The sequence below is a fragment of the Vicugna pacos genome, unplaced genomic scaffold (genome assembly GCF_048564905.1).
Source record: "Vicugna pacos unplaced genomic scaffold, VicPac4 scaffold_259, whole genome shotgun sequence".
Classification (NCBI taxonomy): domain Eukaryota; kingdom Metazoa; phylum Chordata; class Mammalia; order Artiodactyla; family Camelidae; genus Vicugna; species Vicugna pacos.
Window position 1 is genome coordinate 28,025 of NW_027328938.1, and position 18,712 is coordinate 46,736.

General features: G+C 42.6%; 1 protein-coding gene across 1 annotated transcript; it reads right to left on the minus strand.

Moving 5' to 3' along the window:
* Positions 1 to 7,987: 7,987 nt before the first annotated feature.
* On the minus strand, positions 7,988 to 16,757 carry LOC140695507 (putative SAGE1-like protein; the record flags this gene model as incomplete). Its single annotated transcript, XM_072958242.1, has 4 exons — positions 7,988 to 8,277; positions 8,663 to 8,756; positions 10,564 to 10,744; positions 16,544 to 16,757. Coding segments are annotated over 4 exons (589 nt in total), but the record flags the coding sequence as incomplete, so codon positions are not given.
* Between the last annotated feature and the right edge of the window lie 1,955 nt (positions 16,758 to 18,712).

Here is an 18,712-nt window from a genome sequence, read left to right on the forward strand (position 1 = left end):
GTATAGCTCGTTGTTTCTTTGTTTGTTCGTCCTCTTACCCGAGGAGGGGGAGGTTATTAACTCATCATGCTAAATAATATCACAGTCTTGGCTGCAGGTCACATGGTTGTAGCCGGTATTTATAACTGCCGTCTTTCACTACCCATTTCTTATTCCCTTTGCCCGGAGACCGCCCCTCAGCTGGTCATGGTTCTTTGCCTTGAAGGATGATCAAACCTTGATTGCTGAAAGGTCTGGGCCATTGCCATTAGGTGTCCTGCCTTCAATGAGTTGTTGTAATTTTCCACAAACTTTCATCAGAAGACACGAGAGACTAGTATGCTGGGAAAAAAACGGGTTAAAGCAAGTATTCTTTGTAACAAACGATCCGGTCGAGATAAATCAACTCTTCATTACGTAATTTTCTTATACACTTGTCTTATTTAAAATCTTCAATTGTCATATGGAATAGATTCTCCAAAAGCTGTATGCTGTTCTTGGCCTGGTTAACATCCTAAGTAAATCATTTTTATTTTATTGAAATTGACAGCAACAATGGAGTATTTTTACAATTTGTTTTACACGGTCCCTTCTTACTCTCTCACGCTCATTTTCACTACTTTCTGAAATACCTAGTATTTCCCTTCCTTTTTTCCTCACAATTCAAAGAATATTCTTTAGTTTGCTCTGGATTTGATGGCAATAGTGTCAATGATAGGAATTCATTCATTTTCAGTACCTGGATTTTTTTTTTCAAATTTGTAACTGAATGACTCCTGTAATGTTGACAAGTTTCCACGTGCATGTTCTCTGATACATAAGAGGAATGCAAATCAAGCCACATTACCTACCACCTCACACTCGTTAGAATGGCCACTACTGAAAGAACAGGAAACAACAAGCGTTGGCAAAGATGGGAGGAATTGGAGCCCTTGTGCGCTGTTGACGGGAAAGTAAAATGGTGTCGCCATTATGGAAAATATTATGGAGTTTCCTTAAAACAAAACAAAACAAAACAAAGAATTACCATACGATCCAGAAATCCCACTTCTGGGTATAAATTAGAAAGAATAAAAGGGAATCACAGACATCAAAGAGATGTCTGCACAACCATGTTCATCATAGTGTTACTCACAATAGCCAAGACATCAAAACAAACCAAACGTCCATTGACGGATGAATGAGTAAAGGAAATGGTGTAGATATACAATGGACTATTTTGCCCCAGATTTATTGAGATACAATTGACATATAACATTGTGTAAGTTTGAGGTGTACAGTATGTTGATTTGATACACTCATATATTGCAAAATGATGACCACCATAGCGTTAGCCAACACCTCCATCGTGTTGCATAATTACTATTCCTTTTTTGTGGTTAGAACACTTCAGATCTATGCTTTAAACGACTTTCAAGTCAACAATACAGTTTTTTTAACTATAGTCACCATGCTGTGCATTACATCCCCAGAACTTATTCATCTTATAACTGGAAGTTTGTACCCTTTGACCAGCATCTCTCCATTTCTCCCACCCCCAGCTCCCAGTAACCAAGACTCTACTCTGTTCCTATGTGTTCAGCTTTTTGAGTTTCCACATAAAAGTGATATCATATAGTATTTGTGTTTCTTCATCTGACTTATTTCACTTACCATAATGCCCTCGAGGTTCATCTCTTTTCTCCGCATCCTGAGTAGAGTGGGTTTGGGTGGGGTGAAACCAAACTGAGACCCTTGTGCACTGCCCCGAAAGGTGGGGGTGGGGGGAAGCTGGTCCCTCAGCCCACTCTCCCTTTCCCGGTGAAGGAAACTCTCTCTAGCTGGGAAGTTCCCTCTTGGTGCTGAGCAATGGCAGCTGGGGGTGAGGGGTGTGGGATGACGCAAGTACAGTGAAGCTGTTCTTCCTTCTCTTCCTGTATGATTGTCTCGGGTTTTTGTACCACTGTGTTGCTGAAGGTCCTAAGTGGACTCCTAGACTCCTCAGAGCTCTTTTCACTCATGGATAGCTGTCTAACTGTTGATCTCTGTTGGGGCACAGAGGCTGGTATCTCCTACATCACCTCTCTGTCTACAATGGAGTATCATGTAGCCGCAAAATGAAGGAAATTGTATCACATGCTACAACATGAATGAACCTCGAAGACCTTAGGCAAAATTGAATGAGCTCTTCACAAAAGGACAAACACTGTATGATTCCACTCATTTGAAGGATTTAAAGTAGTCAAAATCCTAGAAACAGAATGTAGAAAAGTGGTTATCAGGGGCTGGGGGGAGGGGCAGAGGGAATTAACATTTAGTGGGTACAGGGTTTCAGAGTGGCAGATGAAAAAGCTCTAGTGATTAGTTGCACAACAAAGTGAATGTACTTAATGCGACCGACCTGTACACTTGAAGATGGTCATGTGGCAAATTTAACATTACAGTTTTTTGGTTTTTGGGTTTTTATTTTGTTTTGTTTTGTTTTGTTTGCTACATTAAAAAAATATGACGAGCTGAGGCAGATTGAGAGGAGACCTAGGAGGACCTGTCAGGAAGAGCAAATGAGTTGAGCATGTTCTGGATCCAGGGCCACATGACAAACAGGGACCAGTGGGAGACTGCGGGCTGGGGGAGCCTAAGGCCGCAGAGTCTGAGGGCAGCACCAGAGGAGTGGGAGGAACCTGGGCTTCAAGACAGACCGGGCCGTGAGTCTTTGCTCCAGGTAGGCCCTGATGTGCTCGTGCCCTGGGCTACTTTCCTAGCCTCTTAGTCTTTCCACATCCTCTTCTCTCAACTGAGAGTTGTGACAGCATCGACCTCCTGGGCTCATTGCGACGATTTAAAAATAGCTCATTCAGCATACAACGGAGTCACAAAAACCAAAAAGAAACCAAGCTAATACAAAAGAAAATTATCAAACCAGAAAAATAGCATACGATATCACTTATATGTGGAATCTAAAAACATAAAAGATAAAAGATAAACGAACCTATTTACAAAACAGAAACAGACTCACGGACATAGAAAACAAACTTATGGTTACCGGGGGAAAGGGGCTGGGAAGGGATACATTGGGAGTTTGAGATTTGCAGATACTAACTACCATATATAAAACAGATAAACAACAAGTTTGTACTATATAGCACCGGAAACTATATTCGATATCTTGTAGTAGCTTACGGTGAAAAAGAACATGAAAATGAATATACGTATATTCATGTATGACTGAGGCATTGTGCTGTACACCAGAAACTGACACAACATTGTAAACTGACTATACTTCAATAAAAATGTATATTGAAAATAAAATAAAATAAAATAAAATAGCTCACTCAACGTTTATTAGAAACTTTCAAAGTGTCAGGCGCTTATCTCGGTGTGAAATCACAGTGAACCAAATGCTTTCTCATGGATCTTACCTTCTAGTTGGGAGACAAAGACACCAGCCAACCAGAGCTCCTATCAAGTAATGTAAGTGCACTGAAAAGAAGTTGACGTGAAGAGGAGGAAAGTGAGTGGATGGTACCGTGACTTTGGTAGTCACAGGAGAGCTACATTTTAATTAAATCTACGTGGGGCTTCCAGCTCATGTATGTGGGTTGCAGCCTGGTTGTGATCCTTTCTCCTGGAATGTCTGAGCTGCTTCAGCATCAGATGAGGAGACAAGTCTTACAGAGATGGCTGAATGAGCTCCTACCATTGCACAAAGCCGGTTCTCTGTGACACATCCGTGCAATACACACACGTGCGTGCATCCATGTGTGTGCGTGCGTGCGCGCGTGTGTGTGTACAGAGACACACCTGGCTCCTACTGGTTCTCCTTCTCTAGCTGGAGCCTGACTGATAGATTTTGGTACTGGAAGAGGTTCTAGAGAACAAATATTAAAGATGAGTTCTCTGAGATTGTTCTGTGTTTTGGAATTCCTTTTTGAATCAGATTAGATTTAAAGCCATTAGTGACTTTTATCCCAATTTTTAAAGGGAACTGGTAGTCCATTGTGAGAAGTAGCAAAGGCGTTTCTCAAATTCCCACGTTTGGATACTGATGATTAATCAAGTCCCTATAAAAGGCAAGGGTATGAGTGAGCACAAGTGATGCTACCTGTGACCATTTTAGTCAAAATAAGGAATGTAATGGAAATGATCAGCTGCTTCTAAATCTGCTGGAGAACGGAGGGAAGAAAGTCACGTGCTCGGGTCCACAAGGTCCCATTTCAAGATCTACGTAAAGGACCTGAGAGCTTCTACGAACTGGTTACTATTATCTCCTGTAGCCCCAGGGCCAAGATGTGGGAAAGCCAAATCCGGAGTCGAATGCTGTGATCGGCTGAACTACAACACAGGTGGAATCCTCAAATTCTCAAGACCTCTTCTGCTTATGTTAGGGCACTCATTAGGAGATGACGAGATCCTGAAAAGTGAAGTGGGACACAGATGTGGACTGATGAAGCTGGGTACTTTGAACCCCTAAATTCCGTGAGGTGACTCGCCAGTAGAAGCAAAACTTCCTTCTGAGGGGGTTATTTATTCTTTGCCTGAGCAATCAGTGATAGTCTGGCCTCAAGGAGCAGCCTTGCGGGGCGCTGCTGATCTTCCTCCGAAGCTGCATCCACCACCTCTCTTTCCTTCAAAATCCCATAACAAGCCTCAAATGCCCACAGGCCACAAAGTATGAAGTAAAGTATGACCTTGGCAGAGGCACAAAATTGACCAAAGGAAGTACAAAATTTTTTAAATGCGTATGGACCAAATTCTGAGGAATTCATGTGGAAATGGTTCTTTACAGTGAGGTGCAGAGGTAAAAGGAAAATATAATTGAATCAGACCAAATTTTTGACTGGGGCTCATTAAGCTGAGACTCTGGATTAAAGGAGTTAGACAAGCCTCTCAGAGTTTGCCAGGTTGGTGCCTTAGTCCGTTCAAGATGCTCTAACAAAATACTATAGGCTGGTGAGTTAAACAACAAACATTAATTCATCACAGTTCTGAATTCTGGGAAGCCCAAGATCAAGGCAGCAGGAGCTTTCGTGTCTGGTGAGAGCCCAGCTTCTGGTACATAGAAGGCCTACTTCTTACTATGTTCTCATGTGTTGGAAGGGGGCAGGGCACTCTCCAGGGTCTCATTTATAGGGCCACTAATTCCATTCTAGAGGGCCCCACCCTCGTGACCCAATCACTTCCCAAAGGTGCCACCTCCTAGTTAAGATTTTGACATTTATCTGGGGAGTGCAGGAACACTCATTCCACTGCAGTTAGTAGGCTGAAAAAGTCCCAAAGGACTTAAGGAGGAATGCAATACTGCAGAGGAAGACGTCCAAAGGCTTAAGGAATTTGGAACATTAGGGTGAATTGATCACATAATATGTGTTCACTCACCTTGGGAGGTCCAGAGAACATGACTTTCACCAAGACTGTGGTACGTTGCTTTCCAAGGGGAGCCCAGGCATCTGTGGGGAGCTCTGTGGTGGTTGATCAGAAATGACTGTGGCTTGCCCTTGAGGAAGGGCCATGCTACACTAACAAATATCATTGTCCCGGCCCTCTCCAAACAGACCTGTGACCAATTACATGGGTGATGTGTAATGGTAGAACTTTAAGTCATCAGAATTCTAAGAGATTATCTGATACTGCCTCTGACCTGACACCGATGTTTGGACTTACGGAAGTCATGGGATCAATGTGGTTTTACCTCATGTCCATCTCAGTGGCTGGCCCCTGAATCCACCCTCTGCTTATTTCCTTAGATTCAGAATGCATAATTGTATAGACATATTCAGAAAAATGACAAAACTCCTGCAGTGGTTCTCTGACTTGTAAAATGAGGGCTGTCATGAAATAGGCCTTAGGAAAGGCCAAGGAGAAGCCACTAGAATCACCTACCTAGAAATATAGTAAACCAAAAACAACATTTCATTCAGGAGGAGCGGGAGAGATTGTGGCACCATCAAGAATTTGCAAGATGCAGGGTGGTGATTTTATGACATCTCTTTCAACTTACCTATTTGTCCAAACAGAACCAGACAGATCTGGGAGAGTCACAGCTGATTATAATAATCCTAACCACAAGATTATTTGAATTTCAGCTGCTGTTCTACGTGTGGTTTTGCTGTTTTACCAATCAAAGCATCCCCATTCCACCTGGTGTGCAGTATTGATTGGGCAAGTGCTTTTTCCCTATCAGTTAGTATCAGCTGGGAAGGTCAGCAATAAATCATCACATCTTACTTCAGGTGCTGATCATAACATAGAACTCTCGGTCATGTGATGCCCACTGACAAGTGACATGGAAACCTGCTTGCCTGAGGGACCCAGAACAAGAGAAAATTCTCTGATTCGGTACCGATGGCCTTGTTGCGCGGGGGGGGGTTCCTGTGTCTAGTTTTGACTGGAAAAAAAGAATATCGTGCTTAATTTTCAGTTATTACTTCACAATACGCAGGCACCACCTGTGTATTAAGAGTTCTAATTGCTGCACACCAATTTACATAAATTTAGCAGCTTCAAACAGTACAAATATATTATCAAACAGTTCTGGAGGTCAGAAGTCCAGGCAGGTTTGATTGGTTTCTCTCCAGAAGGTCTCACAAAGTTGAAGTCAAGGTGTTGCTTATGCTGGGTCACTGACTGGAGACTCAGAGACAGAAACTGTTTCCAAGCTCTTTCAGGTTATTGGCAGGTCTAGGTTCTTAAGGCTATAGGACTGAGGTCCCATTTGCTTGCTGTCTCAGCTGAGCCCAGTCTGAGCTCCCAGGACCACCCTTATGCCTCCTTAGGTGCACCCCTCCACTTCCCAAGCAGTAATGCTACATCACGGTCATGGAGGCAGGGATGCAGATAATGCATGGGCCATAAACATGAACTTCCACTCACCAAGACTGATCTTGCTACACAAACAGCTGACTGTTCAATGTGCTAGCAGCCCAGACCAACACCGAGCACCTGATATGGCACCGTAACCCCGAGTGGTCAGTTGGCAGCTTGACTATTTTGGTCTGCTTCAAAAATAATCAGGGAGAGGGCAGCTCTTGGTTTGCACTGGAATAGACACTTATTCTGGATATGGCTTTTCCTTCTCACCCACAGTACACTTTAAAAAACCAATATTTATGCACTTAGAAAGTGCCTCACCAACATCATGATCCACACAGCATTGCTTATAAGCAGGGAACTTATTTCTCAGGGCTCATGCTCATGGATTTCACTGGTCTTATCATGTCCTCATTTTACAAGTCACCCTGAAGTGGCTAGTTCAACTGAATTGTGAAATCTTCTGAAACCTCAGTTACAGTTCTACCCTGGTGGCAGTGCCTTGTGGGGTGGGGGCAACATAATCTAGGAAGTAGCAATGTTCTTTCTTAGGGTCCGATATGTGAAACTATTTCTACAGTAGCCACAGCGCTTGTCTTCAGCAATGAAACGGTGACAACGTGAAGGCCTCCCCTCAATATTACTCCTAGGTACTGAGTAGCAAAATCGTATTCCCCATCCCCACAGTTTTAGGATAGGCTAGACTACCAGTCTTCATTGCCAGTGGAGAAATGTTTTCAACACGGGACCAAACAATGACTCCACTGAAATGCAAGTTGAAACTGCCAGCTGACTACCCTGGATGCTCATCCCTCTCAGTCAAAATGGGGTTCCTCAATGGTATGGAGTGATGGAACCTACCTTCAGGAAACTGGGTTGCAACTACACAGGGCCCAAGGAGGAATATGTGTGGAACACCTAGGGCTCTTCTTAGTACTCTCATGTTTTGTGATTAGAGTTAACAAGAAATAACAACTCAATTCAGAGAGGACAGCTGATGGTCCAGGCCCTTCTGTAAATTAAGGTTGGAGTCATCCCTCAGGTCAAGCACCAAAACCAGCCAAGCTGCTGCCTCGGGGGAGGACTAAGAAATAGACAGCAAAAGGATGCAGAAATAAATACCAGCTAGACATGGTGACATGCTGAAGAAACCAGAACTGTAAAGTATTTACCTGACGACTTAATAACATCTCCCGCCTCAGCTGGAAAGACAAACAACAAATTAAATGCTTAGGGCAAATGCCCAGTTTTACTAACAGAAATGTATAACGTTAAAGTTCTAATGCTTTTACTTAGCCTCTGGAGACAATTTTGTTAAGTAGCACATGCTAACAGGCTTTAGCAACATTCCATCCCATTCTAGAAGACAGCAATCTGGTCATTATTTCTTATTGATCATGGTGATAACAGGATTATATCTTTGGGGTGCAATCACCTGTGTTGAGAAAACGCTCAGAATCTTTTTGTTCTCGTAGCTTTTCAAGGTGCTTAATTAAGTCTGCTCTTTTAAATCTGAAAATAAAGGGACAAGTCATTAACCGAAAGACATGCAAAGAAACCGTCATGCAGGAGCACTGCAGGGAATAGAAAGGGGAGCTTCCTTTTAGAAAAGAATTAAAAAATGGGTGCTGATGGCAAGAGGCAATCCAGTAAATACAAAGAGTGTCAACCAAGGTTGAAGGCCCAATCAAACTCTGGTGTGAAGAGAAGTCCCCTTGAGCTTCAAGGAATGAGACAGACAGCTAATATCAGCCTAAGTAACTGTGAAGATGGCACTAACTCTCATGAAGGACCACGGTCTGAGAAACATAAGGCAGGGCCTTGTACCCACCCCTCACCCCAGCACTGCACTGGGCCCAACTCCTTAAAAACATCGGAGCGTTCCTTTTACACCCACCTTGCTGCTTCCTTGATGGCAAATTCAACATATTGTGTCCTCACTTCTAGAGATCCTTGGGCTCCATCAAGCAATGTGAAGGCTCTTTCATATTCTGAAGATATTTTTAAACATAAACCTTTAGCATTTCTCAAATATGAAGAGGAACTAGAACTCAGTCTTGGTGGATCCACTAACTCAGTTATCATTCTTCAAAGGCTAGAATGTTACACAGTATATGCCCACTCAAGTCACCTTAGAACATCTACTAATGAAACTCTTGTAGACAATTACCAGATTAAGAGAGGAAAAGGAGGGGAAAGAGAGAAAAAGAAAAAGAAGAAAAAGAAGGGAAAAGCGTCATAGTGTCACATTTTAGTCAAACTAAAGAGGAACCATCCTCAGTTATGTGAAAGCTTGCTTCTGGCAACGAATGAGCCTTAAGAGGTAGGTTGACTCTATTCTAAATCATAGAATGAGACAGTCTTCCAATGGTTTAATTGATGGAAATTGTTATTCTGCTTACTTCGTCCAAACTGTCGAATTTCCTTCATTAACTGATGTTTTATATCAGCATTCATTTCCACTGGGCGTAATGGCAGTTTTTTGGCATCATTCCCAGCACAGACGTTGCCATGACTTTTGGGTCATCTGCATGTAATGACTACTCCTACAAGGGCATTACTGCCAGCTTTTGAATCACTCCATCCTTGCCGAGGCTGCTTAAGTCACTGGACAGAGAATCCAATTGGTCAGGTGGAATACCATCTCCTGCCATATTCATAAGCTCTGGTGGAGCAGACTTTCATAAGAAGGACTCACATGGGGTGTGACCAATTTCCCTCCTCTCCTCATGGATATTGTGAATGACAGGGCCTTCTGGGAACCTACTCTAGAGATTGAGCTGCAATTAGGTATCTTACATCAAGCCTACATGAACATCCTCAGTTTCTAAAACTGTTTATTTCATAGTAGGAGGATACGCCAGAGAGAACCCTCAGAATTGAAAATTTCTCAGGGGGACTCAGACAATAGGTGGAAAATGGGCAAATGAAATACTTACAATTTGAATTCATATTGAGAAAGAAGTAAGCAGGCATGGGACAGAGAGGAGGGGAGGGAGCCCCAGAGGACCACGTGGTCGGGGAGGGCCTTCTGATTCTCAGGGGGTGTCCCGTGGGCAGAGCCTGGAGGAGGAGAGAGAGCCAGCCTGTGCACACGCAGAGCAAGAGCTCCAGGCCGCGGTAAGGGCAAGCGCGGGGCCCCAGGGAGGAGACTGGCCAGCGACCGGAGAGTAAAGGACAGAGGCAGAGAGAGCAGGGAGGAGACGACAGGACACGTGTTAGGAGAGGGCGGCGGGGCCAGGTCTTGCAGAGCTTGGGGACCAGCGTCGGGAGTTCAGATTGTGTTCTGAGTGCCCAGGAAAGGTGATGATGTGTTTTCCAGATGAACGTGGCATGATCTGATTTCTGTGTCAACATGATCACTCCAGCTGCAGGGTTAGACAGTGAGGGTCAGACCCCTGGCCAGAATGGAAATCAGACAGATCAGATAAGAAGCTATTATCGTATCTGGGTGAAAGATCATGTCAGAGTGGACTGGAGGGATAGAGAAAAATGGTGAGATTCAGGAATTTTTACAGTAATTCTTACAGGGGAAATGGCAAGGGAAAGCAGAAAAAAAGAATGAAAGGGGGGTTACTGATACGAGAAGAAAACCAGCAGATCGCGGCGCATGGGAATCCAAGAAAGTTTCCATGAAGGAGCGAGTGAACAACTGTGTCAAACATGGCTGAGACATCAATGGCAACCTCAACCAAAACTGGTGTCCTTGATGAGAACAACTCCCGCAAAGTGGAGGAGGCAGAATCCAGACCCTGCTGGGTAAGGTCCTGAAGAGGAGGTGATAATAGTCATTCTTACTATCTTCCCCGGACATGGATAGGGCCCCGGAATGGGATTCTCCCTCTTCGTCCTGTTTCATTGGCAGCAGGCCCATACCCGGCTTTTCCTCAGATAAAGAGGGACTCTCGGGTTCTCCACAAAGTTCCATTTGGTTTTCAGGCCCGACGGCAAACTCCTCTGCTTCGTCACTCATCACTTCCTGAGAAACATCAATGAACACGTTCCAATCACAGCAAAACTCCATCAATCACAAAATTGCAAATATTTTCTGTATGTCTATACAGCCAAGAATTTGAATCGCTAATTTGAGTTTTAACCACGGTCCAATATTTACCGTACTTCAACAAATACTCTCTTCAGGAAAAGCAACTTAATTTTAATCCGTCTATTTTATTATTTTTAAAAAGGAAGCTAACACGCAAGATGTCGTCCAAAGCCAAACATGGTGTAACCATGAGTAATCAGGATTCTTGGGGAACGGGCAGCACTCAGCAACAAAAAAGTGGATTACTTCTTTGAAGGAGGAGAAACCAATTTGTGTCAACTCTTTTTTTTTTTAAATATCGTGGGTTTTTTTTAATTGATTTTTCTGGGTTTTTTTTTTTTTTTGGTGTGTTTTCGGGGGGGGGAAGTTATTAGGTTTATTTATTTAATTTTTTCTTCTGTAATAGAGGTATTGGGGATTGAGCCCAGGGCCTCATGCATGCTAAGCATGGGCTCTACCACTTGAGCTATACCCCCCTCAACATTTGTGTCAACTCTTGTTAGGAGAAATAATTCCTTTCCTTGGTCCTCATTTTAAAAGGCCAACATAAACCTGAGAATCTCACAGAGACAGCTGAAGAAAGGACAACTATCGGCCTTTATCCTAACATCTCTCCTGAACTGAGACCCAATAATCCTAAACCAAAGAGTACTCAAATACAATAGCATATAAAAGGGATATACATCCTGTCTTGTTTAGATACACTGCAGGAAGGCAAGATTGGTTTAAAATTTTAAACTCAGTGGTTTAACATTCAGAAATCAATGTAATGCATCACTTAACAGCAACGACAACAAACCAAGGGAAAACCTTATGATCACTTTTATAGATGGGTTACATTTCAACAATTAGTCATGAAGAAAACTATCAGCGATTTGGAATAGACAGCAACTTCCTTAATCTGATAAAGTGTATCTACCAAAAAAAAAATCTATAGCAAACATCATACTTAACAGTGAAATAGCAAACATTTTCCCCTGCGTTCGGACAAAACGGTGTCCACTAGCCATTCAGCCATGTACTGATGGTTCTGAAAGTGCAGTAGCACCAGGAAATTATAATCGTTGTAAAGTCTAGCCTGGAAAGGCAAACGTAAAACTGTCATTATTCACAGACGGCGTTACACAGAATATGCAAAAGGATAAGAAATCATTAGCGTTAATAAGTGAACTTAATCAAGTTATTAGTTATAATAAAAACCGCTTTGTGGTCATCATCATTACCACTTTTCTATTTCTGCATAACAGCAACAAATAATTAGAATGTAAAAACGTAAATGCCATTGAAAATAGTATCAAAAACGTCTAATATCTAAATCTAATGAAACAGTGCTAGAGCACAACCCGAAAACTGTAAAACATCACTGAGAGAAATTAAAGACCTCAGTAAACGGGGAGAAATACTTTCTGCATGGATTGAAAGATTTGTTATTGAGTCATTATTGTCACTTCTCCCCCAAATGATCTCTACTAATCCCATTTAAAATCCCACTATGTTACATTTTTTGTGAAAACTGACAAGCTGGTGGTAAAAAAACAAACAAACAAACAAAAAGTGCATGGAAATTAAAGGGCTTAGTATAGCCAAGACGGTCTTTAAGGAAAAGAACAAAGCTGGAGGACATATACTACCAAATTTGAAGATTTACTCCAAAAGTATTCTAAATAAAACAGTGTGGTAATGGAGCAAGGACGGGCAAATACACCAATGGAAGAGGACAGAGAATCTAGAAACAAATCTGGAAATAGGGAAACAGCTGGATTTATGACACAAGGTCCCCTGCAAACCACTGTGGAGAAGACAGTGGTTTTAATAAGTCCACTTGATATGTACACAGGTAAAAAATAAACCTTGCTTCTTACCTCACCCCATTCCACAAAAATTTATTAGAGATGAATGGGAGATCTGTTAGAAAACTTAGGATATTACCCTCATGGCTTTAAGGTAGGCAAAGTTTTTTTTTTTTGAGGGTGAAAAAGCACTAACCAAAAATCACAGATTGTCCAATTAGACATAATTACATTTGAAACTTCTGTTTATCAAAAAGACACTATTAAGAGGGTGAAAAAACAAAACAGATATGTAGAAGATACTCAGAACGTTATAGGTATGTAAATTGCATCAACATTTATATATTTAATTATTCACATACTCATATATATCTACATATGATTAATACACATGATGTGTATAAATACTTGTGCATACTTATCTATGTATACACGTATCTCCAAAAATCAGTGGACTCCAGAATATATGCAGAACTATAAGCCAGTTTTAAAATTCCAGTATAACTGAATCAGTATGCTGTACACCAGAAACTAACACAACATCGAAAAGCAACTATACTTCAATAAAAGTTACACACATCCTAGTAAAATAAGAGCAAGAGACCTGAAAAGGCACTTCATGTAAGACATACTCAAATGGCCAATTCATATCTTCATTAATCAGCAGAGAAATGCAAGTTTAGTCATGATGAGAGGTCCCTGCACACCCGCCAGAGTGGCTGAAACGACAGGCTGCCTGTACAGCAAGTGTGTGTATGTGGTACAACTGGAGCACTCACCCATTGCTGGTTGAACCCAGATCTCCACCCAGAAGCTCAAGGACGTGGCTGAAAAGTTGGCTAGAAATCTCTCAAGGCTGAGATAAAGAAATCAAGAAAACACACACACACACACAAACTGAGCAATCTGGTTTGAGCTGAAGCTACGCAATTCTTGGAGCTAAAGGAAGCGTGAACTAATGGGGAGTTTCTTTAAGGTGTTGCTGTTTCAACAGCTCAGCCTTGACTTCTCTCTGCAAAGAGTGTAACCTGCCCTTGTTTGTGTCACGAGGGGCACAGTTTCAGAATGACCCTGTGCAGGGGAGGAGGCATGTTCCCCCAAAAGGTAACAACAGACCAAAACAACAGACATCAACCTTGCTAGGGAGGAAAAAGCACATCCCCATATATTGGTTGGCTATGGCTACTTCTCCTTTACTGAACTGCTTCTTCTTTAAATACTCCTGACTTTCTCAACTACTATGTTCCTCTCATATTTAGTTATATCTTTTTATAGATTGAGAACACATACCCTCTATCTTTCATATTCATTGTAAGTCTTTCCCCCAGCTTGCTGCAAGCTACTTGGTATTCTTCTTAAAAATTAGTTTTTGCTTGTGTCAACCAGGGCCTGTTTAAGACAGTTGGAATGAAATAAACCTAACACAGAAAATAAGGAAAGAAGTTAAAAGTAAGGCAAGACAACACACCTTTCCCTGTAAATGTTAAAATTAAATGATAGTTAGGAGTTATTATGGTCAAGATGATGAAAACGTGCCTTCATACAAACTTCTAAAATTGCTGCAATTTTTCTGGAGATGACTAGTTCATGATTTCTTCCCGTGCGATACTATTTCTACTAATAGAAATGAATTTGATAAATGCTTATATATAAATATTATATTGTATATAAGGACTTATAAAATTGAAAATCACAAATAAATTGAATGCTCAACAACACAGAAGTGAATAAATATCATTATATAGCTATATGATTAAATACTTTGCAACCATTAAAACACAAGCTTTAGAATAACATCAACTAGAGAAAAGGTTTCTGACGTAAGTTACCAAAAAAGGTAACAACTTCTAAGATAAGTAGTATGATTTCAATTAGGGGTAAGAAGCATATTTTTGCATGTAAAAAAAAAACTGCTGAATGCCCAGCAGTTTCAGTCCTGGGTATATATCTTAAGAAAAAGCAAAAATACTAATTTGAAAAGATATATGCACTCCAATGTTAAGAGCAGCATTATTTACAAGTGCCAAGATACAGAAGCAACCTCGGTTCATCAATAGATGAATGGATAAATGAGATGTTTGTGTGTGTGTGTGTGTGTGTGTGTGTGTGTGTGTGTGTGTGTGATGGAATACTACTCAGTCACAAAGAAGGAAATCTTGCCACTTGCAGCAACATGGATGGACCTGAAGGGTATTATGCTAAGTGAAATAACTCAAAGACAAAGACAAATACTGTGTGATATCACTTATATGTGCAATGTAAAAACTACAACAAACTAGTAAATTGAGAAAAAAAAACCAGATTTATTGATAACGAGAACTAGTGGTTACCAGTGAGGAGGGGGAAGGGGGGGAGCAATATAGGGGTAGGGGGTTAAGTGGTATAGACTATTATGTATAAAATAAGCTACAACGATATATTGTACAACACAAGAAACATAGCCAATATTCTATAACAACTGTAAATGGAGTATAATCTTTAAAAACCATGAGTCACTATATTGTATACCTGTAACTTACATAATATTGTACGTCAACTATATGCAAATTTTTTTAAAAGCAGAGATAAAAACCAAACTGCTAAGAGGAAAGATAAGAATAGGTGGAATGTTTTATTGTTTTCCATTTGTAATTACGAAATTTTATTTTTTCACAATACAGAAAAGTTTTATTTTAAAAATCAGAATAAAATTATGTAACTAAAAGAAAAAGAAAAAACTCAGAGAAGTCTAAGATAAAAAAACCTCACTACCCCGAGGCTGAGGCAGAGCATCCAAGAAACAGCACCCCCTCCCCTGCCAGCAATATGCCTTAGAACTCCCAACTAAGACACCCCCTAAAGGCTGGGACAGACAACACCAAGAAGAATCCACCCCCTAAGGTGGACACAGAGCCCAAAGAAGCGTCCTCAGCCATGGCTTAGTTAGAGGACCGAAGAACCAGGAGCCACCCCTACATAAGCAGGCTTAAGTGCCCAAGAAAACGTCGTCATCTCGGACTAAGAAAGAGCACTCAAGACAGAATCTCTGTCCTGGGCAGGGACCAATTTCCCAAGGAACAGTATCAGCTGCCCCAGATCACCGAGGGAGCCTCAAGAAAGAGCTCAAACCTCCAGTGCTGAGAAAGCACCCAGAGGAAAGTTCTCTCCCCTGACAGCTGAGCCAGACCATCCAAGTTCCACCTCGTCTCACAGCATCCGAGGAACAGCACTCCCTCGGGGGCGACCGCACCAATTCTAAGTCCTCTGAGGACAGAGACAGTGCTGCCACTAAGAGTCCCCAGTCACGACGAGCGTATCACCGGAAAAGCTGCCCCATCAGAATGGAGACAAGTGCCCCCCGCCCCATGCTGAGCTGGGCGCCCGGGAGAGGCTCTCACAGCTGAGGGAGAGCCCCCAAGGGAGAGGGACCTGCAGCCCTGGGGTAACACACCCAGGAAATGTCCCCTCCCAGGGCTCCGATGGACGCCAAGAAGCACCCCTCACCCTCAAGCCTGCAATGCCCCCCCGCCCCGAGGAAGTGACCCGTCACCGGTGGGGGAAGAATCACACAGGAAAACCCTCCCAGACCTGAGCTGGAGCACCAAGGGCAGTCTGTCCCCAACACGGCTGAGGTAAGGCAGCCGAGGAACGGCCACCCCGGGGCTGGGACCAGCCCCCAAGGCAGCGTCTCCTCAGAGCTGAGGGGTCCCTCAGGACGGGCTCCACCCTGGGTGGAGAACACCCGGGGACAGACCCCTTCCAGGGCAGCGAGGCAGCCCGGGGAAGAGATCCACGCTCCAAGGGTCAACCCTGACCTTGATGGAGGAGCCTGGAAGAAACTCACGAAATGGTGGTAAACACATGCGGCTCCACACGTGGATCCTTCTAGAATGTGCCCTGGGCAGCTGCTGGAAATATGCCTTCTAGGGAGCCTGGGAGTGAACTATACGGCGAAGTGTCTCACCACAAGCTGATGTTCCACTGCCCGAGAAGGCTCCAAGGAAGCCGCTGGCCACAGCTGCTGCCGGCACCCACCCCGTGCCACGGGGCACTGGAGACGCTGCAGCCTAGACAGGCTTCCGCCTCTGGAGCCTCTGGGCCAGCCCCCCAGAGCTCGGAGCCCGCTTCCCCCAGCACTGCCTCTGGCGCCCTCTACAGGCTGACTCCTGTGCCCACTTCTGCAAGAAGAAAAAAAAATTAAAGGGACCAGAACAATTCTCACAGATCAGGCCAAAAGGGTGACTTTGAAGCTGAGAGCTAAAAACTCCAAAACTGGCTCACTATATTGACAGCCAAAGAGGAAATTTATAGCATCAAAAGTGCAACAGCTACTCATGTGGAGAAAGTAAAAGCATTTGTTAAGACAGGTGTCTACCAGAAATCTACAGTGCACATTATTCCTACGGGAGAAACATTAGAAGTATTCCATGTAAAATCGCAGCAAGACAAGATTGCCACTGTCACCCCTTCTCTTCAACACTGCACCGCAGGATTCCTGCCTTGTACCCTGAGGTAGTGAATAGAGCTGTTCACACACAGTGAGCTCTCAGACTGTTGAAATATGGACAAGCTGTGAGAATAGTGCATTTCAAGGAGTTGCCAAGCGTGTTAAATGTGACAATTGTCTGGGCGTAGAGATCGCTGGAGAGCTTCAATCAGTTCTGTCCCCACCACTGGCTGACAGGTTGCTGGTGTTCCCAGCTACTCCAGATGTGAGGTCATGGGTTTCGAGGCTACCATGGAGCTGAGGCTGGGGGAAGGGGGGCATAGTGAAAGTTACATCCTCCCAGAACTCACTGGTCCTATTGTGATCTGGCCACTGTTTTTGAATAAATGCTCTTCACGTTGTTGCAAAACTTTTGATAACTTACAGAGTTTGCAAAATATTTTTTTGTCACAATATGTGCCCGTGTCCTCATCGTTCTTCTGCAAGAGGGGATTTTCACAGGCCCTGACTTCAATCCAGAAGTGCCTCTTCATATATGCTCTGTTTAAAACTGAGTGTACATCCAATGAGTCAGACTGTGTAAATCTTGCATACTGTTTCTCTTTTTGTTCTGGAAACTGGTATAAGCATTTCCTGTGTACTGTGAAGGCAGCCTGTCATCCAGGCCTCATGTGCTGCTTTTCTCGCCAACTGGATATAGTGAAATCCAGTGACGACGTGGATGCAGACTCAGAAGGTGTATGTGTTTTTATTTCGTGCAACAAATAACCCCAAATTTAGTGGCTTAAAAGTTACCCCAAATTCAGTGGCTTAAAGCAACACCCATCTCTTATTTCACAGTTCTATAGCTCAGAATCTGGATGGCTTTGACTCAGTTCTATGCTTCAGGTCTTCAGAGGTCAGAATCAAGATTTTAGCCAAGTTGTGTCCTTACACAAGCAGATGGAAAGATTGGTTCTCGGACTGGAAGAATTAATATTATTGAAACGACCTTACTAGTCAAGGCAATCTACAGATTCAATGCAATCTCTGCCAAAATACCAATGGCATTTTTCACAGAGCTAGGACAAATAATTTTAAAATTTGTATGGAAATACAAAAGACCCCAAATAGCCAAACCAATCTTGAAAAAGAAGAACAGAGCTGGAGGAATCATGCTTCCTGACTTCAGGCTATACTACAAAGCTACAGTAATCAAAACAGTACGATACTGGCACAAAAACAGACACCGAGATCAATGCAACAGAATAGAAAGCCCAGAACTAAAGCCACGCACTTATGGTCAATTAATCTAGGACAAAGGAGGCAAGAATATACAATGGACAAAAGATGGTCTCTTCAATAAGTGGTGCTGGGAAAACTGGACAGCTACATGTAAATGAATGAAATGAGAACATTCTCTAGCCTCATGTACAGAAATAAACTCAAAATGGTTTAAAGACCTAAAATATAAGACTGGAAACCATAAAACTCTTAGAGGAAAACATAGGCAGAACACTCTTTGACATAAGTTGTAGCAGTATATTTTTCTGGATCTGTCTCCTAAAGCAAAGGAAACAAAAGCAAAAATACACAAAGCGCCCTCTTTAAACTTAAAAGGATTTGCAGAACAAAGTAAGCCACCGACAAAACGAGAAGACAACTTACTGAATGGCAGAAAATATTTGCAAATGATATGAGGCATTC